Source organism: Pleurodeles waltl, chromosome 4_2, assembly GCF_031143425.1.
Source record: "Pleurodeles waltl isolate 20211129_DDA chromosome 4_2, aPleWal1.hap1.20221129, whole genome shotgun sequence".
NCBI lineage: Eukaryota > Metazoa > Chordata > Amphibia > Caudata > Salamandridae > Pleurodeles > Pleurodeles waltl.
The window spans coordinates 68,901,158-68,927,722 of NC_090443.1; the positions used below are offsets into that span (position 1 = coordinate 68,901,158).

A 26,565-nucleotide genomic window follows, 5' to 3' on the forward strand; every position below is an offset into this window, starting at 1 on the left:
AAAGTTTATGTTGCCTCGTTAAACTCGTAGCACTGGATTTACAAAGGTCAGCCTAGTTCAGGTGAGACATACTTTGCTTAGAGGTAAAGAGGTTGGTCTGTTTGGATGGGCTAATAGAACGCTCACCGCCCCTTGTGCTTATGCAATGGTAGGAGTCAAAGATCACTGAGGTGCAGTGAAGGAGGCATTCCAAGATTCTTGTCAGTTTTCATCACTCCACGTGTACCAGGAGACTGATAGGATACGAGACGCCCTGCCCCTCGAGGATTAATTGTGGATACTGAGGGGATCAGTGACAGCAGCGCACCTAATTATTTCTATTTGTGATTTAGTCAGCAGAAGCATAATTCCCGGTACTGAACATGCTTGAGTAAAGTTTCAAAATTCACGTGGTTGCGAAGTTCAGGGTTGATCTTTATTACATTTTTGTCTGGAGGTTACAATTACAAATCATTTCCATTATTTGTTGACATAACTCAGATTTGTTCTGTTGCCAGTATTCTGGCATATCTGTAGATAGTAAATTGCTGCCACATTCCCTCTGTGGCCTGGTAGACTGCCAAGCCTTTATGAAGACTTAAACGTTATGTGCTGTGTTAATTCTTCTTAAATTGGCATTGACAGAACCAGAATCATAAGAATCAATAAGAAACATATCACCGAAGTGGTCATTGGCAAGCATTGCCAACATTTACGCATCAATTCTGGTATCTTATTCCCAATTGTCGCTTCATGAGCTTTTAATTTCAAAAGTGATATTCGCAAACACTGTTCTGGTGAAGATGCAGTATTGAAGACTTTTATATTGAGGAGGTATTTATTTCTACATCACAACTACGCAGTTGTCACAAGTCAGATTCTGCCAGAAACTCTGCCAAAGTCAATGTAGTGTGATTCCAAAGTCCAATGTCTCAAATATTAATGAGCGTGTTCAGGCTGTTTCCACTGTGTCTAGTGCCAACAAAAAGCCATCGGCAAAGGCTCAGAGCCCCAGATCCTCTCCCAGACTCTGTAGCAACAAATCTCCTGGGCACTTGCATCAATATGTGCCACAATACTCTCAAGTTGGAATCATTTCCTTTTTTATATACATTTTATTGGCATTTTATTTCGTTGGCATTGCATCAGATTTACTAGAAATCATAGCAACTTTACAGATCAAAACAACGTAACATTCTTTCCTAAGTGCAAACTAATATTCAGGCAATGAAGGTATGACACATGTATTCAGTTGTACCCATTTGCATCAAAGGTAGTGTAAAATTAGTCTCGCCATTAACCCTATATATTTTGGTGTATAAAACATTCTCAACCAGGGAACACCTGCCCATTCCCTCAGCCATTCTTGTACGAATGGGAGTCAAAGTGAGTGCCGGTACTTAGTCACATGTTGCTCTGCAAAGAGGAACCCAGGCCGACTAAGCATCGAGTCTACATCATATAACCTTCACCCTCCACTCCAACACTGGGCTATCCCCTGCAAGTAGCCCTGTATGACCTGGCATCTCCACACTACATAGAAGTAGTCCCCACTGTTCTGAGCATCAAAGACATTGTGCATATTGAGTCCTACCTATCCTTCACAAACTCACTGAGGAGTAGTATATCTTATGGATGATGGATGTATTTGCATTGAATTTGTTGTAGTGTTTTCAATAGGAACAATTCCCTGAAGACCATCTTCGCCCTTTGCCACTCTTCACTACTCTGTGCACCTATGTCTTTCTCCAAACTAAGTTTAAGGGCAGTGATCTGTCTGGGCTGTTTATGACCTGTGTGCAGGAAACTTGTGAAATTCCTTTGGTCTTGAGCCAGTTGATCACCAGCTTAGCTTCAAGGGGGGCTACATTTGGGAAGTGGCGATAGCTTCAGGTTTGAGCCTACAGTGGGTGCCTTACTTGAAGATGCATGTAGAATTGCAATTTGTGCACCTAAAATTCCTCACCGCAAATGTTTTGATGTCATCATGGGAGCAAATGTTCCCAGTTTAGATTCTTTGAGTATAGAATGTGGCTGATGGTCCCGATATTACAACACACACACTCCCAACACCTTGTTCCAGCTTAATGGCATGATCTGTATGGTGGGCAAAGGTCCAGCTATTGATGATGGTGAGACGGAATGCCCAATACTACAGCTTGATGTCCGCCGTAGAGATGCCACCCTCATATACAGATGGAGTATATTTCTCAAAGAAACCTTAGGCACCCCATTCACCCACAAGAAGTAGCAAGTATATTTGTGGATCTTCTGAAAAACTGAATGGGGATCTCAAAGGCGCAATTCTGATGGACATGTAACATATGGAGAAGATTCACCATCTTGTATAACATAACTCTGCTGATTAGATTGAGATATGGATTATTCCAACCATTCTGGTATGAATGTCTGTAGGTTTTCTAGCAAGGATAGTGTGTTGAGCTCTCACCATCTTTGGTGGTCTTTAGCAACTTGGATGGACATGTATTTAATGCTACTGTAGGCAACTCAGAAACATGTCTGCCAATTGACGGTGCACCCACCTCGCAACAGCGGAAAACTAGACTTGCCCTAAGTAACTACTAATGTTCCAAATTTGTCTAATATCACCATTACACGTTGACCCTACCATTCCGGACATCTGACAGATAATAACATGTCATCCGCAAAAAGGTAGACCGGCTGTAGGCACCATTACCATAGTTCAGCCCTTGGATCATCCAATCATATCAAATCCATGCCGCAAGGTGCTCAATGGCCACTGCAAAATGAAGCAGGATTAATGGACATTCCTGCCTAGTTACACATTCATTAGGGAATCGGCCTGGCATGGTCCCTTTCCCATTCAACTTTATTGCCGGGTCTGTATATAGGAGTCTATAAGAGTTGCTTTTCTTATGGAGACGGAACAGTAAATTCCAATTCAGTAGTGTCAAGCACCTTTTAAAAGTTGATATATATGACAGCAGATGGTCCCGAAAGCTCCTTTGCTTGGGCTATTGCAAGATGCAGTCTACGTAGGTTATGTCTTATTAATCATTGTGCTATATAGCCATTTTGATCCAGATTGACTACCTAAGATACAACTCAAACTAAGCAATTCACCTGGCCTTTAGCTGGTAATGTCACTTCATTGTTAAAGAGTCAAATTGGATGGAATAACTCACACCGGTTGTGGGATCTTCCCTGCTTGGGAATTTCTACGATTTTTTCAAGCCTTACCTCTTCATGGGCAGGCAGGAGGATCGAGGCCATCTACTCAAACAATTCTGATGGGAGGATGTTTGGTCCAAAAGTCTTGCCTGATGGCATGGATATAACACCCTCCTCAAATTCCTCTATCATCATTGAAAGGTCCAAGATACCTATTTCCATCATAGTTTGGTGCTTCTCAGTGAATTTGGTTATGGCATCCCATATGTTGGATCTTTGGCTGCCTATTAATTTTGATGTTAATCCACAAAGGAAGAAACTATGCCAACATCCTTTCGAGGATAAATGATTTAAAGCAGTCATTAGGCAAGATTATGCCCTAATTAAGCTGGAAATACAGCTCAGCCTAACTTTGAAGCCATGCGGCAAAAGTATCTTCCATCTATCACCATGAGTTCAGTTGTTAAATTCCCATTCTTGTCTGACCATGGTGTCCTATAATTTACCTCAATTGGGACGTGATTGGACAATCGCCTGGTTAAGATAATGGCACCTGAGATCCTCGACTTGTCATGTGCAAGCATAAAAGATAGTCATTGCAGAAGAAGATCTGATAGGGAAATGAGAAGTAGGTGACGACTCCAGCTATACGGTAAAAACTATGCCACATGTTGCAAAGCCTCATCAGTGCCACCCAGTTTCGGAGGAGGGGTGCACAGTGCTGGACTGTACATCCTGGCGCCCAGAGATGTCAAGGTGCTCAGCCAGCACTGCACTAAAACCACCTTCTACTGTTGTGAACACCTGCCTCATAGTGGTCTAAACCTGTCTTGCCCACAATGAGCAATGGACCGTCCTCCTGGAGCCAGCCATTGGGGCAGCAGAGAGTCCATTAGCAGGAGCAACCCTATAACTATGCACTAATCTAATCCAGGAGGGCCACTATCAGTCCAAGGCACAATTTTATTGATTTTGCACGCAACGCAGTGCAGCATCTAAATTTGCAGCTCTATGTTGCACAAAGTATAAAACGCAGCACAAAGGTATATCAACTTGGTATGGCCTGCTGCTGGTGTAGTCTTCTGAGCCAATACACAAACAGGTTGTCTTGCAATACACACAGTACGATGGTGCAGAGGCATATGCGCATATACTACCAGTACAATTCCTATGAATAGACAACCGCTGAAGGGTGAGATGCATTGAATGCACTGCAGCACATACGCAGTACCTCCGTTTCTGGGGAAAGCACCCTGTTTGCGTCGGTTTCCACTAGGTGTTAGTTGTTGAAGCAAAATCTGGCCCGAAAATACCACCTTGACACTAAGCCTCAAAGTACATTTGGTTCTCTGAAAAAAGCTATTTCTCTTTGCCAAAAAGTAAATCCCCGCTGCAGCTTTGTGTCTTTGCGTTGAGCTAGCATTGGCGCAAAGCATTAATAATTGTGGCCCATAGTTTAGAAGCCCAGATGTTAAGTGTGTGTCTCCGGTTTTACTCAATTAATCTCTGCGTGAGTATAACAGAATCTTTATGTCAAACATATGTACGTACTAGCAGTACAAATGTGACAACTCAGCAACGTTTGTGAAAACAGTCACAAAAAAGTCACTTAAACTTTGACAATTGCCTGTTTTGTCTCAATTTGTATACCATATAATGCACTCATGTTAAGTTCATTTGACACATCATAATGCTCTAAGACTAAACTTTCACTCTTAGAAACCAACTACCCCTCCATTCATGCGTTGACCGTACCCTTGACCCTGTAAAGCACTCTATTGCCTTTCGGCTATGTTCACGCTGTATAAATTCCACATACCTAGGGGCACTCTACCTGTTATGCTTATACAATTGTGTGTATAATTTAATCAGATCACTTAAACTGAGAATAGTCTCCTAATTAGGTTCAGACGTTTTTACAGACGTTTGTAGTTCAACAATGTCTGCAAGAAACTTGGGGGCAAAAACCCTCGGAGAAAAGACAGCTCCCTTTGAAGAATGCAACTCAGCCGAAGCACGAAGGTCCCCAAGAGCACCAGAGAGTGTGTTCCCCTAATGGCAATTCTTTACATCAGAGACCATCTTCTGGGATCAAGGGGAACCAGACCTGTCATGTGTGGACTAGACTGCACAAGCGTTTCACACAATATTAATAGCAATACAAATACAGCATGTACCATTTTGTCTCTGCGGTCCAGATGTGATATTCAGAAGGTTAATGATCTTTGGTCACTGAACGCCTGATATACATCTGTATGGGGAAAGTTGGTTATGCTGTAAACACACACTACCCTTCTCTGCTTATGGAGTATGGTTGGATTGTTTTCTGGTGAAACGTATCTTCCTTTCTGTGATGCAGTTAACAGGCACTAACTGTTTAGAGGCGGTAGATATGAGTATGCCTCAAGGGAGGGTGGGGCTCAGCACACAGGCTCAATAGATTACACAGTGATCTACATAATTGTACTCGTCACTCGGAGGTAATGGGGATGATTATTTTCTTAAATAGGGTGAGCACAAGATAGATATTTGTGACTATTTTATTCCTTTAAAATAGCACTTTTATGCAGCTGCCATTGTCAAAATTGTTTCTTTTTGGGTGGCGCATTGCTCCGGTCTTTGACCTAAAAATGTCTGCATGTGATCTGCATATGTCTGCACCTAAGATTGACCACCTCCTATGCAGCGACCACCAAATCCATTTCAGTATTTCCTTTTTGTCATCAAACACCACCGAAGATTAAGATGTTAATTTAGCATTCAGACAGGCTCTTGTATTTTTTTAAGTTCCCTTTTTTGGTTTTACCGGGTCCAATCTTAAAATGTCATCTGTCTCTTCCTTGCATTTTTTGGGGTAAATTGAAGCACTGGAAGGGTTACGAATTCTCAGGACGAGCTTGTGGGATGGACGGAAATGTCATGAAAAGACCTAGGGCTACAAGTACGAAAGTTTGGTTTTGTGACTCGCAAATTGCGAGTCAGAGCGGCTTGCAATTTGCGAGTCGCAAAACCTTATGCTGCACAGTGTCAATGACACTATTTGCGATTCGCAAGGGGTCGCAAATTCCCACCTCATGAATATTCATGAGGTAGGTCACAATTTGCGACCCCCTTGGGAATGGCCGCCCTCACAGGCAGTTTTTTTTTTTTTTTAAATGCAGCCCTTTTTACTAAAAGGAAAACGAGATGCATTTCAAAAATAAAAAATGAAACGTTTTTGTTTCATTTTTTCAGAGCAGGCAGTGGGACCACTACCTGCTCTGAAAAAATATTTTTACTGCCATTCACAAAGGGGAAAGGGTCCCACGGGGACCCCTTCCCGTTTGCGAATGGGTTGGTGCTAACTGCGATTGTTTTGCGACCGTATTCGCAGTCACAAAACAATTGTACATGGGACTGCAACTCGCAATTAGGAAGGGAACACCCCTTCCTAATTGCGACTCGCAATCCCTTTTTGCGATTCGGGAAACAGTTTATCGAATCGCAAAAATGGGTTTGTACATGCCAAAGTGCATTTGGCACGTCACAAATGGCCCGATTCGATGTGCACAATGCTACGTACATGTAGCCCCTAGTGCCTTGAAAGGAGAGAAAGAAAGAGCAAGGATTGGCCCCTGGAAAGGAATTGCGTGCCACAAAGGAGCCATATAGGGGAAATAGTACAGCTGATGTAAGCACTGATACTTTGTTGGGTGTGGAAGTAGTTGACAGAAGATATTTGAAAAAGAAGCAGGGAACTCAGCCAAGTGGACAAGGTAGACACAGAGGTCAATATTGTTTTTATAAGCAGAGAGGCACAAATAGGGGTACGTGTACTGTACTGTGTGTGTGGGGGGGGGGCAGGGATGTTGACCGCTCCCTCCCTGTCTGACTTCGTGCAGAAGGGTAGAGAGACATTGACTCTTTATTAGAGCTTTCAAGAGGGGGCAAAAGGAGATTGTACATAACAGTGACCAATTATAGCTGCAAGAGTCACTGTTCACACAGCTTGAGATCTTCGAGGGGTGGCATGTGTTTCTCAGAACAGTAAAAATGGAACACCAGAAACAGGAGACAGAAATGATGGAGGCAGGTATAGATACACGTAATAGAATAAGTGATGATATTAGTGTAACCTTTAGGGACTGAGTTATGATAAAGATTGGAATTAGAGCTAGAGTTAGACTAAGTGTTAATGAAGGGTTACATTTAGGGTTCGTTTTAGAGAGAGGTAAAGGGTTGCAGCTATGATGAAGGGTGATGCTGGTTTAAGGGAATAGGTTTAGGGTGAACTAGTAGTAGACGAAGAGGTTGAGTTAGGCGAGTAATGGTGGGGTTTCCCCAGCTCCTTAAAATAGAGGGCTAAGAAAAGGAAATCCGAAATGTATCTCGATTTTTTCACCCAAAAATAAAAGAACACCTTTAAAAAACTAGGATTAAAGTTAAAGATCTGTTAGGAGCTATAGTAGATTATTACAAACTGAATAGGCATTCTGTTAAAGATGTATGAACGCTTTGGGAAGCTTTCAAAGCACACATCCGGGAAATGTGCATAGCTAACAGCACAGGCGTTCTCAAATCAATCTGCAATTGTCTTGATTGGCTAGAAACTGAATTAAAACTATTGGAAAGTGTAAGGAAATGCCTCCTTGGCATGGTTACCCCCTGACTTTTTGCCTTTGCTGATGCTATGTTTTGAATTGAAAGTGTGCTGAGGCCTGCTAACCAGGCCCCAGCAGCAGTGTTCTTTCCCTAACCTGTACTTTTGTTTTCACAATTGGCACACCCTGGCATCCAGTTAAGTCCCTTGTAACTGGTACCCCTGGTACCAAGGGCCCTGATGCCAGGGAAGGTCTCTAAGGGCTGCAGCATATCTTATGCCACCCTGGGGACCCCTCACTCAGCACAGACACAATGCTTGCCAGCTTGTGTGTGCTGGTGAGGACAAAACGAGTAAGTCGACATGGCACTCCCCTCAGGGTGCCATGTCAACCTCACACTGCCTATGCAGTATAGATAAGTCACCCCTCTAGCAGGCCTTACAGTCCTAAGGCAGGGTGCACTATACCATAGGTGAGGGCACCAGTGCATGAGCACTGTGCCCCTACAGTGTCTAAGCAAAACCTTAGACATTGTAAGTGCAGGGTAGCCATAAGAGTATATGGTCTAGGAGTCTGTCAAACACGGACTCCACAGCACCATAATGGCTACACTGAAAACTGGGAAGTTTGGTATCAAACTTCTCAGCACAATAAATGCACACTGATGCCAGTGTACATTTTATTGTAAAATACACCCCAGAGGGCACCTTAGAGGTGACCCCTGAAACCTTAACCAACTACCCGTGAAGGCTGACTGGTTTTAGCAGCCTGCCACACTCGAGACATGTTGCTGGCCACATGGGGAGAGTGCCTTTGTCACTCTGTGGCTAGTAACAAAGCCTGCACTGGGTGGAGATGCTATCACCTCCCCCAGGCAGGAGCTGTAACACCTGGCGGTGAGCCTCAAAGGCTCACCCCCTTTGTTCCAGCACCACAGGGCACTCCAGCTAGTGGAGTTGCCCGCCCCCCTCCGGCCACGGCCCCACTTTTGGCGGCAAGGCCGGAGGAAATAATGAGAATAACAAGGAAGAGTCACTGGCCAGTCAGGACAGCCCCTAAGGTGTCCTGAGCTGAAGTGACTCTAACTTTTAGAAATCCTCCATCTTGCAGATGGAGGATTCCCCCAATAGGGATAGGAATGTGACCCCCTCCCCTTGGGAGGAGGCACAAAGAGGGTGTACCCACCCTTAGGGCTAGTAGCCATTGGCTACTAACCCCCCAGACCTAAACACGCCCTTAAATTTAGTATTTAAGGGCTCCCCTGAACCTAGGAACTTAGATTCCTGCAACCTAAAGAAGAAGAGGACTGCTGAGCTGAAAAACCCTGCAGAGAAGACGGAGACACCAACTGCCTTGGCCCCAGCTCTACCGGCCTGTCTCCCCCCTTCGGAAGAAAACTGCTCCAGCGACGCTTTCCCCAGGACCAGTGACCTCTGAATCCTCAGAGGACTGCCCTGCTCTAAAAGGACCAAGAAACTCCAGAGAACAGCGGCCCTGTTCAACAAAGATTGCAACTTTGTTTCCAGAGGAGCAACTTTAAAGATCCCTGCAATTCCCGCCAGAAGCGTGAGACTTGCAACACTGCACCCGGCGACCCCGACTCGACTGGTGAAGAAACAACGCTACAGGGAGGACCCCCAGGCGAGTCCAAGACTGTGAGTAACCAAAGTTGTCCCCCCTGAGCCCCCACAGCGACGCCTGCAGAGGGAATCCCGAGGCTCCCCCTGACCGCAACTGCCTGACTCTAAGATCCCGACCCCTGGAAAAGACCCTGCAGGATCGGAACTCCAGTGCAGAAGTGACCCCCAGGAGGCCCTCTCCCTTGCCCAGGTGGTGGCTACCCCGAGGAGCCCCCCCCTTGCCTGCCTGCACCGCTGAAGAGACCCCTTGGTCTCCCATTGATTCCTACTACAAACCTGACGCTTGTTTGCACACTGCACCCGGCCGCCCCCGCGCTGCTGAGGGTGTACTTTCTGTGTGGACTTGTGTCCCCCCCCCCGGTGCCCTACAAAACCCCCCTGGTCTGCCCTCCGAGGACGCGGGTACTTACCTGCTGGCAGACTGGAACTGGGGCACCCCTTCTCCATTGAAGCCTATGTGTTTTGGGCACCACTTTGAACTCTGCACCTGACCGGCCCTGAGCTGCTGGTGTGGTAACTTTGGGGTTGCTCTGAACCCCCAACGGTGGGCTACCTTGGACCCAAACTTGAACCCCATAGGTGGTTTACTTACCTACAAAAACTAACAAATACTTACCTCCCCCAGGAACTGTTGAAAATTGCACTGTGTCCACTTTTGAAATAGCTATATGTGTTTTATGTAAAAAGTATATATGCTATTGTGATTATTCAAAGTTCCTAAAGTACTTACCTGCAATACCTTTCAAATGAGATATTACATGTAGAATTTGAACCTGTGGTTCCTAAAATAAACTAAGAAAAGATATTTTTCTATACAAAAACCTATTGGCCTGGAATTGTCTCTGAGTGTGTGTTCCTCATTTATTGCCTGTGTGTATGTACAACAAATGCTTAACACTACTCCTTTGATAAGCCTACTGCTCGACCACACTACCACAAAATAGAGCATTGGTATTATCTCTTTTTGCCACTATCTTACCTCTAAGGGGAACCCTTGGACTCTGTGCATACTATTCCTTACTTTGAAATAGTGCATACAGAGCCAACTTCCTACAGAAAGTGACTATGCTATTACCAAAAATAAATTCTTCCTAGTTAGATTTCAGGAGACACTTGCTAAATTTAGGGAGGAGACTGAGCGGGAGGTCCTCTGCCTTGGCCAGCATGCTTGTGCATGCCACTATGGTGAGGGGGACCGACCTGGTAGAATGCTTGCCTAGGTGACTAAGGCGCACCATCCCTCTACACAGATCATTAGTATTTGGTCTGATGACACAGCGGGTAATTCTGCACTCGCCGATTTATTGGCCTTTTTTCGGAAATTCTATGAATGGTTATTCACCACTGGTCGATCCAAGGACAGTGCTGCAGTGGCAGCATATTTAGACTGAGTGAGGCTGGCCTGGATAGAGTGCAAAATCATTAGTTTTCCCAGTGGTAAGGCACTGTGGCTGGTAGTTGATGGCCTACCAGTAGAATTTTATAAATAATACATAGACTTATTAGCACCTTGGCTGGTCGACATGTATAATGTGGCAATAATTTAGGGAATCCTCCCTACGGCACTATGGGGGTGGTAATGACTGTCTTGTTAAAATAAAAAAAAGACCCCACCCAGTGTGCTTCTTATAGGCCAAAATATTTGCTCTATGCCTACAATCGCTTATGCAATTTTTGGTGCTGCTGAAGCAGATTGGGTTCATACCTCAGGGATCTACTGCCTTCAGTTTGAGAACAATTATAGCAATACTTCGTAGGGTGCACCCGCTCTTATCTTTGGTAGCAGTGCAGTTAGAGGCTGACAAAGCATTTGATTCGCTGGAGTGACTGTTCATGCAGGAAGTCCTACAGTGACTAGGACTGGGGTACTACTCCCTGAGAGTCATCGATTTCTTGTGTACTTCCCCCAAATACTTGAGGCTGGGTGAATAATTTACTCTCTAATAATTTTTGCATTGAAAGGGGGCTCATTAGGGGTGTTGCCTATTGCCACTAATCTTTGCTCCTACAATTGAACCTCTGGCATGTTTTGCTTGTGGCCTGTACTTGCAGCATAGTGTACGGCATGGGAGCAGTTCCCTAGTAATTTCATTTTATGCGAATGATGTGATCCTGTATGTTCAGAGACCAGAAGGGAACCGGTCTCCTATCATCCATGAAGTCATACAATTGGCGGGCTATTCAGGATTGAAAATTAATTGGTCTAAATCTGAAATGTTCTCTCCCATAGAATTTTTTTCTGTGATTGCGACATGAAAGCAGTGTTAGGATAGGTCGGAGCGCCCAGCCAGGGCGCTCCCAGGCAGACTGGGAGTCTGTGCCTGTTCTCTCCAGCCTGGCAACATAGTGCCGGATTGGAGAGAGCACAGTGGACATGTGTGTTTTCCCGGCCCGAGATGGCCGGCCAAGCACACATGCGCACTGAGGACAGTGCACTGTGAACTCGCCCCTTTGTCCCCCGTCGTCCCCTATGGCCCAGCCCCTTTAACAACAAAATGATAATAAACAAAGTTTATTATTGTTTTGTTGTTAAAGGATTGCAGCGGCTGCTGCCCGCAGGGGGAGGGAGGCGCTCCTACGCCATAGTGGAGGAGCTGCCACTGCCACCTACAATTCTGGGCCATACCTCAAACGACAGCAATACATGTTAAAGTAGAGCGAGCTATTGTCCACTGTAAGCCAATATTGGGGGACATCCGCATCCAACCGCGCACTGCAAGAAATAATATGGCCGTGGTTGTTGCGACCTGCCGTGCTTGGTGGGGCTTTGCAAAGCTCTCCCTGCCCCTAAAAGACACCCCTCTCCTCTCACCAAGAAAAATTAAAAAACCTGTACAGAAATTGTTACATGCACTGGGAATGACAACATTGGGAGACCCCTTTCTGTCTTTACAGTTCTTTTGCGATAGTTCCAGATGTTCCATTGGTAAAGCTGACTTACTATAGGCTACCATCGGCATGTAAGGCCTCATGTGCAACATTCCCCAACAAACCGCCCAAGATGGCTCTGTTGTCTGCCTATATTCTGCGAGCTGACATGAGCCACTCCATCTCCTTCCTCTCTTCAGAGGTAATGTCAGATACTATTGGCCCTCTTACAGTAGGCAAAATGTAGGAGGGAGAACTCCCTGGGGTGCCAGCTTAGAGACAAAGCCAGGACATAGTGTTTAGCTCGTGTGAAAGACATGCCATTCACTCACAAACATAAGCTAATACATTTCACATTTTTGCATCAATATTATTACACTCCTGAACAAATAGTTACATTCGGAGGTAAAGATCAGATAAGATGAAAACAATGTGGACTATTTAATGCTACCTTAATGCATGTCTTGGAATTGCCAAAGTGTATTAATATATTGGCGTATTGTGTTGAGCACTACGTTGGAGATGCCGGTACCCCCATCACCACTGATGGCATTGCTGGGCGACACCTTTCAAGAGTTGGTGCTTGGCATTAATGGCACTGGTCCTTGCCAAGAGGAGGGTGGCATTGGTGGGATGCTAGAGAAAGTCATCCACAACAAAGCTAAGGCTCGAAGTTATGGCTTATTGTTCTGATCTAATGGATCAATATAATGCAGAAGTGCACCCACTCCTGGCTCAAGAGATTTCAAGGGCCCATTCAGTTCTTATCTACAGCAGACATCTGCAGATGTTGCCTTACCTGATCCACATATTCGACAGAATAGCTACCCTGCATTGACCTGGTTGTGCTGGCAGCTTTTCCTGGCTGTCTCTATGTGCACTTTTCTGATCCGGATAGAAGTTGTAATGTGATAGTACGTGATAATATTTGGATTTCTGTAATGCTGTGCATCGCAATTATGTTATTCATCAAAAACCTCAATAAAGTAAAACTTTAAAAAGTTAAAGATCTGTTATGAATATTTTTTTTTTAAAAAGATAAAACGATGGGAATCTGAGCATTTTGTCGCCCAGATTAATCCAACTGTGAATAATAGTTCCAAACAAAGGTGCCTGTGGGGTCGAGCAGCGAGGTGTGACTCCCGGGACACACACACAGGTGACAGACCCGGATGTGGAGGGGCGTGTGGCACATAAATGCACGCAGTAGATCGAGCTCTCGTGTAAATGACAGGTTCTCTTTGTTGGTATATTAAGCACGCTCAGAAATGCCCAATGGCTCAAGGCATTGGTGGTTGGGGGAAAGATGGGCAGGCAATGGAGACGCACAGGGAGAGTGAAGTTCAGCCTTAATGCCCAGCTTTAATCTAATTGCCAGTCACATTTATAGGCCTTGGCTCGGTGCTGGGTCTCTATGGAAACCAACTGGCAGCGAGGCTTCGCTCACATGCTGGGAGAGATGAAAGGGAGGTGATGGTGTTATTGGGCCAGCTGTGGTGTCAGCGCAATTCCAGGCTCATGTGGTGGGAACCGATGCCTAAGCTTATCTCTCTCAGTGGCGTAATGCAAAACGATGAGATGATGAGGCCCCCTTGCGAATGTGAGGAGGGGCCCCTAGACTCCCATATCTCATAAATATGTATTGGTTTGGGGCTGAAAGGGGACCCCCTGGAGGGCTATGGGGTCCTTTAGGGCTATCTCTCCCCCACCCATCCCCACCCAGGAGCCTAAGTTACGCCTCTGATCTCTCCACCCCAGGTGCCATGTCTGGAGGTGGCGAAAGAGTCCTTCTTTATCACATTCTATGTACCTTCTCCTGTGGCACTCCTGCTCCTGCCCGCAGGGGGAGCAGTGATGATTTTTGTGTTTTCCCCTGTCAACCATTGCTATTTATTCACGTCCCTTTGGTGAGCGGCGCTGCTACTAGGCCTATTCCTCAACAGAGTAGGGCTGCGCCTCGTCAGGAGACAGCTAGTACTCCTGTGCTCATATTTGGAGGAGCTCTGCTGTCCTGTCCTCTAACTGGGGAGCCATGCTCATTTTTGTCTTCCCCTTTTCCAAGCAATGCTACTATTTCCTACTCTTCAGATGAGCAGCGCTGCTCCGGTGCCTCTGCCTCGGAGAGAAGAGTGTCCTGACCTCCTAGTAATGTTCGGGCGCAGTAGGGACCCGGTCATCTTCATGGTGAGGGGAAGCAGTGCGCCTCCCACCTTCTTCTTCGGGGAAGGGTGTTTTCATTTCCACTCCGAGCCTAGTGACACTCGCTCAGTTCTCCACCTCAGTCACACACTGGTGACCAAGTACGGGGCCCTGAAATGAGCTATGTGTTTCGTAGCGGGTTTTGAAAGCCACCCTGCAAGAGACCCACCTGGTGGGCTGTGGGTAAGTGAGTCATCCGAATCCAGGTCATGGCGGTGAAGAGTCCTTTCAAGATCGCATTTCAAGAACCGTATCTAACTTCCTTTTTAATCTTCAGAATCCTAGAGACAGCTGGAAAACCATTGTCCAAGCCCCATCATAGCTAGATTAAATTACTGTGGCTCTGTCTTTCTAGGACTCCCCAAAAAACAGGTCCACTGTCTCCAGATTATTTAGAACTCTGCAGCCCTACTTCTTTGGACGATTAGGAAACACAATTTCAATCAAAATGTCTGATTTTCTCTTTCTACTTCTGCACTTTCTGCTTTCTAGCAACAGGGCACCAGATTCGAGTAGGAACGCACTGTAATAAAGTTCAACCAACCATTCAAGTATTTTGGCCCAGAGGAAACAAAACATTCAACAGAGATGAAATCTCACAACTCTTGCCGATTTTGAAAATCAGTTCCCAAATCAGTGCATTATTTTCAATCTGTCAGCGTATGACCCATCACGGTACCCCTGAAGTAGGTACTGAATGTCTCTCATGCTCCTCTTGTACTCAGCCAGACATGAGACTTTAGGATAGGTAAGGTCTCTGCTCAAGTAAGTGCATTGCAGGTCCCAGGAGCATCTGCTCCATGTTGATCACCATGTTCCATCCACTGGTAGATGTTGAATGTCCTTGGTATATGAGACCCATATGGTGGTTAAGCCAAGTGTGATGTTATGTGAGCGCTCAGGAGCAGCTTCATTGACTTTATTGTCTTTATTACTTTAAGACACAGCCAAGAATTTATTAAAGGGACATCCTGACAGACTGAATTTAAGGCAACAATTCTTAACTAGCATAAAAGTACACTTCAGAATCAAAATGTCTGTAAAGGAATTTAAAACTCAATAGTTTAATCAAAATGACATTTACATTTGCAATTCGGTAAAGCTGGTTGCTACCATAATAGGGGAATCTTGCATCATAATGGTATTTATTTTGTAAGAAATAAGGGACACTGGCTTATAGGTATAACAATGTCTCCGGTGAATACAGGCCCCACCAGAACAGCAGCCAATACTCATTGTGGGAAAATTAACACTTCTCTCCACATCCATTATGAAGTACGACGGTGTTTGGCAGTGGAGTTGCACTCACATGACCACTTTTTAAATGGGCACCTTTAATCAAAACGATATACCCAAGAGTGGACCTGAATAGGTCCGTTTTTTGCAGCAATCTAATTTCATTTAGCATGACATTTTATTTATTAGACATTGCATAACAGTGCTTGGAAGATTAAATATGGCTCAGCTTAAGAAGATAATTTTTAACCCTAAAGAAACATGTTCTAAATCACAGCTGCATAGGGCTAGATCATTTTGGCTTCATTCTCGCATCCTGAGCTGTGTTGTTTGAAGAGTTTATGGCACTTATGGGAAACAAGCGAGTCCTCTGTCCTCCAAAGGAAGTTCATACAAGTACCAAAAAAACAAAAGATTCAAGGTTCACTGAAGGGCAACTTGGATTCCCTATACGACCTAAGGTTATCATAAGTAAGTAAGCAGCCTCTTTGCTAGCCTGGACCAGTGCACTATGCTGTCCAGTCGGTGCTGTTCCAACAATAATTAGCACACTATGTTGCAAAAAAATAACATTCACATTATGCACTTGCGGAAAGCTAAACTTAGACTCAACAGTTTGAGAACAGTATTTATCATTTTATTGTTAAGGTCCACACAATAGGTAGTATTGAAAAATGTAAAGCAAATGCAGCAGATGGCGCTTTGAAGATATGTGGGGAGTTGTTCTGCTGCTTGAGAATCCTCCGGTTTTTACACTGGATGTTGGATCTCACAAATGACACAGTCTGCTTTTAAGATTCATGAAACCAATGTTCACATTTGATAATTAACAAAAACGTAACTAGCGATTTTGTTTTAATAAGTGAGATTTCTGTTCTTCATTTTCAGAAGAGCTCTTTAAAAATCTGGCTTAGTGCTCGACTGTGTGTGCATTTTTTCTGGGGACTTCAGCATTAGTGGCCATACAACATCAACCAACCAGTGAGTTATGTTTTATGTCTGTGTTTTGACTGAGCAGCTCTCAACCAGAGTTATTGGTAGCAAAATACAGCGAGTGAGGTTTGGATCTGTGTCTTTAAACCATTGACTTTCTTTGACCAGCTCCTTCCAGCCACTGCTTAAGACATTGTCAATCAAATCTTAGCACAGCCAGATGGAGCATTTGTATTTCACCTAAAGCTATTGGTTGGTAGAGTAAATCCTTCCACCCTCACTCAAATGCTTCCACTGAACTGTCTTATTAACTACTTTAAAACACTTGCACTCTCTATAGCCCTAATGGCTTCCTCCTGTGTGTCTCCCTAAAATGTGCATTACTATATTAAACTCAGGCCTATTGTTTTTGTCAATGCTTGTTTTCTACATCTTGTGCCTTAGTCGCCATCGTCAAATGGGTTACTGTCCTTTATTTTGCTACTTGATATACGCATTACAGATTGTCACTGTGTAAATAGCTTAATAATCACACTTTTACTCTGGCTGGCGAGCGTATGAATCATTTGCGATTTAGGTATTAAGCACAGTTTTCTCTGTGCCTTCTCCCAGCTATAGAGAGCACTGCCCAGACACAGCCGGCAGCGAACCATCTAATCCCGGCGCACAAAGGGGCAGGTTTTGTCCTGAAAAGCCCGCAGCAGCACGGGAAGCTTCTCCATTCAGGTGTCGCACAAAAAAGGAAATGCACTTCGACGGTCAAAAGTAATGCTGAAAAGTGCTGTAAACGGAAGCTGTCAAGGTACCTTTCAGCATGTCAGGCGGCGTTTTAGGACACGTGCCCCCGAATCAACGGTGATCCTGCTAACTGTCCACGCGCTCTGCTGCCGTCCCCTCTCTCCCCGGCCGCCGCCATTTAAGACCCCGGCAAGCCATGGGGAAGATAGAGGCTTACAGATAGATTAGGTCAAGTCTTACGTGACGCAACGCCTGTGCTTAATTTGAGCCAGTGGGGGCCACGGGAACACATTTGTGGGACCAGCTATTACTTTCCTCATCAGATATTTTCGAGAAGAAAACACACAATGAGGAAAGACAGAGGAAGAGAAAGACGGGAAAAGTGGCACCAATGGAGAAAGCAGGGACCGGCAAGAGTGAGATAAAGAAGCAGTTGTGTCTGATAGTGGACTAAAGAGGCATGAGATGAATTCAGCCCAGCCTTCGTATTTGGAGTTCTGCTTTCTTTTATAGCACCACTGGACCAGAGCTTTGTGTACCGGCACTCATTCTGTTACAAATTAAACACTGCACAATGAAACACATTACGTTGACTTACCATTTAAAAGCCTACAAGCGAATTATGCACCATTAAGTACCCATGCAATCCTTACCGTATCTAAGTCTTTGTGTACTGAAGCCTAACTGGAACTTTTCCTCACAGGAACCAGCAAGAAGATTCTTAGCGTATACATGGACGATACACAGAGGAAACACAGAGGTCTGTGAAGCTGCCACCCGCTGCTAGTTATTCCAGGACTAGACGAGACACAATGAATTTGGAAAAGGATTCATCTGGTTGGTCAGGACTCCTATATAAAATTAACTATAATTTCAAATTAAGAATGTTCAGGAGTTGTCGTTAAAAAAATAAATAAAAAAAGCTGAAGAGTGGACGTCAGGTTAAGCTGGTGCAGCAGTTACCACTTTGTGCTGCCACTGGTCCCGCATTTCTTCTCATTCTCTGCCTTGCTCCGCTGAAGACCTTGCACATTGCTGTGAGAGAAGAGTTTGCAAACTCATACAAGCATTTGCCGAGCCAATTGGTCTTGCTTTAAAGGAATGTTTTATGGTAATGTGAAGCATTACAAGTAAAACCTTAAGTATTTGCGTGGAAGAAAGAAATGTAGAATAATATTGGTGTAGGTTAAAAGGTCGGATGAAGGTTGCACTGCCAAGCCTGACCTAAAAAAACATGTAGGCTGACTGCCCTCTTCCCATCTGTGCTACTGCTAGAGAAAGACAAACACCACAAATTATCTAGTTATCTAAGATTTTTTTTCAGCACGACAGTGTCATGTGTGTGCCCCTGAAAGTTCAAGCACAGCCAACTGGATAAATAAAGAAAATGATCACAGCTGTTTTTCAGTGGAAACACACAACTTCTGCCCAATCAAAATATGTACTCCTGGGTCCCAACATGTGGGTGGGGCCAAACCCCTTCTCACATAATTGTCTGGAAACAGCTGTGCTGCCAAGCCAGACCATCTAGACAGCTAGTGCAGCTTCCCTGCCAGGGCTGTAAAATCCCACATTAAAGCAGTGGATTTGGAAGTAGGAGGTCAGCTGACAGGGAATGTGACTACTTGATTTCGCTAAATGGGATGGAGCAGATTTCCAACCCCCACATACCAATCTGCAGAGTCTGTTGATTAAGGGCTCAAAGTGTGTAAAAGAGCAAAGACATATACCTGAGAACCCTGAGTTACACTTAGCGACTGAAATGGGCCCAATCAACGATTAATAACATTTGGATTGCACTCACCACCTCCGTCATTGCAGATTGTGGTGCAGACATGAAGTCATCCCATTCTTTCAACTTGCCACCCATCCTCAAACTCAATGAGCAAGAAGCACAACGAGACTCCCTTGAATGGGGTGCTTAGTGTGCATTTCGGCTGTCTAGAATGCATATTGTCTGGCCACTGATCTATTATTCTCCCTGGTGTCTACCAGTCACCCCACAGTTTCGCCTCAACCCACGCTGACTTTGCGACCTTGGCTCTGAAACTTATATCTGGCGACACAAGACGCTCTGACTCAGGCACAAAATGTGCCTGTCTAAGGTGCATGATGTAATTAGGTTCTACATATATGTCACAGCCATCTAAAAGGTTCAGACTGGGCAACATCAAATGCCTTTTTTGCACAGGGGAACTGATGAGACACCACACTATCAAAGACCAGATGGCTGCAAAGCAACCAAATGTGCTAACAAAAGAACACCTGAATTAAAGAATGTTCAGCAGAACTCATTCAGCCTTGAACACACTGTTAGAGAAAGCTTAGCCTCTCGTGAGGCAGATCGTGTTAAAGGCATTGCCAAAACAAAGTTTGACTTGCACTTTTAAAATTAGAAAATGAAAGTGGCTAAATCTCAACTGTCAGTTGACCCACACTCTCATTAACTGCTCCAGACTACAGTAGCAAATCTAGAAACCCAAACCAAGGACCACTTGGAAAAAAGTGCACATCTGCAGAACAGATTCCAGAGTTATATTATTCAAATTTAAAAATCTAGTGGACGACTCTTAGGGAAGTGATACCTATGTCTGCCTTCTGGAATCTTTACGGGAGTGCTTAAAAAAAGCCCAATTATGAGGTAGGATTTCAAAGAGCGCACAGAGTGGGTCCAGAGGTTTGGAGCCCTTTGCTTTCTGGGATAGCCAGCTAACATTCTGTCGAGATCCCTCAGCATCCAATTTTCAATGGAGAGAAATGCGACCTAAAGCAAAGGAGCTACATAACAAATAGATACGATACAGATGGTTCCTCTTAAGGGCTTTGCAGTTTAATTGATAGGATCAAAAGAAGAGAAGATCATCTCACTGCCAAGGAAGGACAGATATAAGTACCCAGAGGAAGATGCATCTGAATCTGAGAAACCATCAGTGACAAAATCTCAGAAGAGACAAAGAGACAAATCACGCAAGAGGAAGTCTGCAGATAAGTCCAGCTGATTAAAGGTGCATCCTTCATCCTTGGGAATAGGACTTTAAATCGGGGACTTTGTGAACAGGGGGTTCTTTCTCTTTGTTCTTGCATTTTCAGAGGAGGATTAAGGGGTGATGGAGTGACCAGGTTCTTTGTATCACAAAGAACTTTGTGCTGTAGCCTGGGAAACCTGTCGGGGGCTCCGGCGGGTGTTGTGGACCCGGTAAGTGTATAGTCTGCTATATTGCTACAGAAGTGTTAAAATGTTTACTGGTAATGATCACACTTTTGACTCAAAGGAAGTGTGACCTCTGTCAAGTTTCCAAAAGGATAGAGTTGGTTCCTTGGTAAGGGTAATTTTGAGGTCCTGTTGGCCTTACTTTGTTTCTTTGTTGAGCTCTGGGTTCACAGTGGAGAACATTATTCATGGGTGGGATGTTACTAGGGTTGGGGCCTGCCAATTTTTATTGTTTGAGTAACAAGCAGGGTATTTTCACTTAATATAAAAGGCCTCAGTTTTCCAATCAAGAGGCAAATGTTGTGTATTTACATGAGAAAGCATGACCACGAAATTATTTTCTCAAAAGAAACTTATATACATCAGAGAAACTAGTTGTTTCATAACCACCACAAATAGTATGCAAACCAGTTCTGGGTGTGAGCTGACTTAAAATAGCAGGAGGGGTGGTTCTTTGTAAGCAGTCTTTTGGTGGGGGAAGAAGCTAAGTAAAGAGAGACTAGAGATGTTGATTAATTAGAGTGCAACTGAGAGCAATACCCAAGCCCTATTTCTTTGTAAACATCTATACTCCAAACACATTACAGACTTAATTCCTGAAAGAAGCCTTTTGCACTATTTCAGGTGAGGTCGAAAGGGAACTGATGTCTGGGAGTTAAATTTAGCCTGGGTTCTTGCTATGGACAGGGCAGCGATTGGTACTTCCCCCACAAGTACTATGTCCAAGGGGCAGAATCACAGATTTTGGGCTGATATATGTCACCACATTCATTCTGTGGAGAAGAACTATTTCTTTTTTCACAATTCTACAACACCTGCTCTTAAATTATTGATGTCTTTGTGAGGGCACTTCAGTCAACTGACATCTCTAAAGTCTCAATTTCAGAAGCTAGACACGTTAAAGTATAATCGGAGCACTTGGGAGTGAGCAGAGGGGAATGCAACTAGAGTTTGCCAGGCGGGCGCATTTTTAACAGCCCAGTAAACACAGCAACCACGACTAGGGAGATTGAGGAATTCTTTAGTGTAAAATTGTTGACAGTTCAACTGCTATTAATTGGGACACTTTTATAGCGACGGTAAGAGTTTTGGCCATATCCACGTCATCTGAGATTACAATGGAACAGTGAAAGTAATCTCACAGCTGAGTTAAAAGATTTGAAGTGAACAGACAAACAAAATCCCTCTTCTTTTTTGGGCATCGATCGTCAACGGTCATTGGGCAACTTAACGCCTTGAGGATTAACTGGGCAGATGACACTCCATTAACACAGGGGCAGAGCTTCCATGAAAAAAGAAACAAAATTGTGGAAATGTTCCTGGCCAGGGGACTACGCTTTCAAAGGGCTATGACACACACAGCACAAATCAAGAAGACTAGTGGAGTGTGGGTGGTAAAAGAGAGGCCGGAACAGGAGGTGTTCCATTACTTTTTTTGTTTTCCTGGATGACAAAGTACTAGCAGTCACAAGCGACATCAGTCTTACCTTGATGGATACTATAGAGACCCACAGATATGTTATAAATCCACGAAGTGGATCAGTCAATGCACTCTAACAAAACAGGGTCCAGATGGTTTCCCAGTTTTATTTTAGAAACCTTTTCTCTTCAAATTAGAAAAACATTAGCAGCCCTGTTCAATTCCTCTAACGCATCATCAGGCAATAGTCACACCATGTGCAAGGTGGGCATAGAGGTAAACCAGGAAAAGATCTGGATGAGTGATCCTTGTATTGGCCAATAGCATTACTCATCACGGATGCCAAGAGCTTCACAAAGATCTTGGCAAACCTATTAGAAATAAATATTCCTTATTAATTGATCAAGTGGGTTGTGCTAAACAGCATCAAAGATGTTACAACATTAGAAGGATTGCACATTTACTTGAAAAAAATGAACAGAAAGAATCCCTTGATCCTGCTTTAGTCGCTGGACAGGGTAAAGCATTTGACCACGAGAGATGAGTCTCTGGAAGCCTTACTGCATAGGACATGAAGGTTTGGATTCTGATAAGCAACAATACCCGGAAAAGTGCAGTTAGGACAGATGCACTTAGATCTGCTGCCTTCCCCTTGTATAGAGGAACTATGCAGGGTTGCCCACTATCCCCGTTGTCATTTACCCTGATTGTGGAGCCACTGGCCGTGATGAAAAAACAAGTAACTCCAGAGATAATGGATAGTTCGGCTTCCGAGTGAAAAATATAAGATTTTTCTGTTTGCAGATAATATTCTGCTTTCTTTAACGACCCCTCAAACACTCAAAGAGTTTGAATAGTCCGAGAGTGTATCTGACTTTAAAATCAGTTGTGAATCTTTCGCTTTTACCTTAGAGGGTAGAGCATTTGAAATCAGTATTCTCCTTCTGTTGGGCAGCACCTCCATTAGGTACTCGGGCATAAGTATATAAAAGGATGTTTAACAATCTTGTGAGAATGGAACCTCACCTTAATATTATCAAGTTGAATCTCTTACTCTATCTGTTTTATCTGTTTCAGATGCTTTGTAGCCATTCCCTTGGTGCAAATCAAAGCTATGCAAAGAAACGTGATAGACTTTATTTGTGGGTCGATGGAAGCCTAGAGGTTTGATGGCTGCACCCTTGTGTGCTGCTTCTTCCCAAAACATCTGTTTCCTCCCCACATGTATGCTGTGTTTCTCTCTCCTCGCCGTCTCTTCTGCTGCTTCCCTTCCCAGCTTTTATTTTGCTTTAAAAAAAAAAAAAATCTACTCCACCTCCCACTCCTCTGTTACTTGCCTTCCTCCCTACTCCCTATTGCTCCCATCTCGCTCCTGATTCGCCATCCCTTTTTGTTATTCCACCATCACATTGAAGAAAATGCTTTTTTACATTTTTTGTAGGGCCTGGCAGCTGCAATTTGCTGCTGGGCCTCCTTTTTAAGAACTTTTTTTAATTTACTCCTCCAATATTGTTATTCTCTGTGTTAAAACAATATATTTAAAAAATGTTGCTGCTGGACAGCTTTGACAGCTTTGACAAAATGTTTTTCTCTCTTCTTTTTGCCTATGCTGAACAGCATTGACAAACTGGATGTCTGCTCCAGGAGAGACCTATTGGCGTTGCCAGAGCTTGATTTATTGGCTACTATTTCCAATATTAAGGAACTGAACATATTCCACAGTTCCGCTTGGTTGAAAGGTAGTCCAATGTGCAAATGTAAATGTTTTTCTTTTCCTACAAAAGAACAATATTTTCCGATCGAGAAACGCCTTCCCCCTCCTACTCATGAAGTTCATAAACCTTCTACTCCCCACTTTGGAGGGAATTTACTCCATCCTTTTGTGAAATAAATATCCAAATCTTTCCGTGGCTGGAGACAGTCGGATGGGAGGTTATAAATGATCGCAGTCTCGCATGTTTGATTGTGTTCATGATCTTACAAGGGAAACCACGGATTGAAAGGATTACTGCCTTCCTCTTGCATGGGGGTTACTACTGTAGATTTGTCCGTAGTTGTGGTACATAGTTATGTGGTGGGGGAAGTGATAACTGGTTTTATGGCTGCTAGGTCCACTCTTATGAATGTCTACCAGCCTGCCATTAGCATTTGTAAACCTGATTTACGAGTGTAACTGCAAAGTCAACGAGTCGAGAGTTGTCAAGTTATTCATCTTTGTGAATGGTCACCTTAGAATTCGACAAGAGTAACCCTGACCTGAAAATTATAATAACAATTACTAGTAAGGGCAATATATTTCGCTTTTGAGACCTACTGGCTTTGTCAAAGCATTTCGCTGATGTTGTGCAGCATCAGCATAAGTACCGTTACGTGTAATGATTTCATGTGGCCACATCATTCAGTGGATGCCTGCATGAGTGATGATGCACGTACAACCATGAGTCACCACACGTGCATATCTACTGGAATGGTAGATGAAAATCTAATAAACTAAATTTCACGTTGTGCAAAAGCACATTCCGTAAAGTGGAGTGGCCTGGTTGCCAGAACCTCCAAAAAAGTAAAAATAATAATAATCATTTTAAGGACCATGACGAGTGAAGGAGCAGATGAGGAAAGCCAAGAACAGTGGTCGGGGGTGCACTGGATGACCTGTAGGCCAAGAACGGCGATTAAAAATAAGAGAAAAGTTGCAGTGGTGAAGACCGGAGCACCACAGTGTGGGTTGGTCTAATGGGAAAACAGCACATGAGGGAGAGACGAAGTGGAGGTCGGAAAGAGCAACACAGAGCATGGGCAGTATTTGGGGGTGGGGAGCAGTCTACAAGGGAGATAGAAAACATGCACTTTAATGGAGTGCAGATAGACAAAGAAAAAGGTAGTTCCCTAAATGTGAGTAGTGGAAGGATACTAATCAGCCAGTCAAAAGGATAATAAAAAGGCAATGCTCCACGGGAGGGACAAATAGAAGAAGAGGAAGGAAATCCATCAATTCAAAAGTGAAGAAATAGGGGGACAAAAAAGTCAACCAATGGAAGCAATGAACTGTAAATTGTTGTTAGTATCCACAAAAGGTCTTTTGCAACCAGAAAGCTAACCTGTAGAGTGGTTATAAAATGGACATTTCAACTATAGTCACAGCCTTCTCTGCGGAAATTGCTTTCTGTCACCAGAGGTTGAGTGTTTCTGTTGGGGTCAGTGGAGGCTATTTGCTGTTGAAGACTTCCTCTTAATCAGCAGCTGCGGTGCTGCTTTTGCCTCTTCCAACTTTGTGTAAGTTTTAAAATGTACTTTTGATTCCTAGGGGTTCTGCGATTGCGAAGATCGTTGGGGAGAATGCAGCCAAGTTAGACCACTTCGATAAAACAGTGAAGATGTGGGTGTTTGAGGAGACGGTGAACGGGAGGAAACTCACAGAAATCATCAACACGGAACATGAAAATCTGAAGTACCTTCCAGGGCACAAGCTGCCTCCCAATGTGGTAAGCAGGGGTATTCTAACAGGGTGCTAGAACCTTCTGTCATCACATCTAGGGTACTCGTAAAAGTTGCAGGATAGGAAGGCAAGTCACAACTGCTACAGCTGATGTTTTGGACGTGGTACAACATTTTGTTAAGCCACAATAAATTTTGCATGTTGGGTTGGAAGTAAAATAAAGACTGCTTTTCAGGAAAGTGTAACAAAACTCATGTCAACTGTATGGTTTTTGCAAAAGTAAGTGAATGCAAAAAATCAAAGGTATAGTCCCTGGTGTAATTTAAAATCTTATTTAGCCCTCAGTTTTGTCAAATTATCTTTAGCTGAAAACGCTATATTTCACATTGCCATTTGCTCAGAGGCACAGTGCACAAGGGTATGAGGGGTCCATTGCACCACAATTATGTCTTGCTACCTTACTGGGGTATGCGGACCCACTTGTCTTGCATGGCTGAAGGCCCACAAAGTGCTTCTGCTACCCTACTCTGTCTGCTGTGGCTCATTTTGCATTATAGCTCAACTAGCAGACACAAATAGCTCTGCTTCTTGACTTCTAGAGAAATTATGCCACTTTTGAAGTACGTATGTAGACTCAAAATTTCTGGATAATATATGAATACAGTGTGTTTTGTTGTGTTTGCTTCCGCACATTTTGCAGTTTCGTAGTGCTTTTTATTATAAATGATACCCTTAGCTAACTCAGTGATGCAGTATTTTATCTTCAGGATGACAGCGTTTACACATGTATTTTTACAAGATTTTTAGAGTCCATAGTGAATTAGTGAAATCTCTCTCTTTATCTTTAGGGCAATCCTCTAATGTTCACAGATTAGGTGAGGCTCAACCACCTACTGATAGGCTTTCCTGACGTAGCAGCAATAGCCTTCTTAGTTCTCTAGGATATATATGTGTGTGTGAAAATGAATTATGGAATAATGAGAGAAGAATATGTTATGGAGCCCAAATTGAGGAATCCATCACAATGAATAATACATTTGACTTTCCATTAATGCATATCAAACTGCCAGAAATGCCTTACACATTTAACTCTAAGATTTACGCTAAACCAAATCTAATCTAATTCTTACCCTGAGCCTAACTCTTACTCTCACCTTAAAAACAACCCTTAA

General features: G+C 43.8%; 1 protein-coding gene across 1 annotated transcript in view; it reads left to right on the forward strand.

The window, feature by feature from the left end:
• The window catches only part of GPD1 (glycerol-3-phosphate dehydrogenase 1), a 77,763-nt gene that overhangs the window by 4,528 nt on the left and 46,670 nt on the right, over nt 1-26,565 (forward strand). Inside the window, exon 2 of the mRNA XM_069230682.1 lies at nt 25,262-25,439. Coding sequence (XP_069086783.1) covers nt 25,262-25,439 — 178 coding nt within the window. The remainder of the gene's footprint in view (nt 1-25,261; nt 25,440-26,565) is intronic.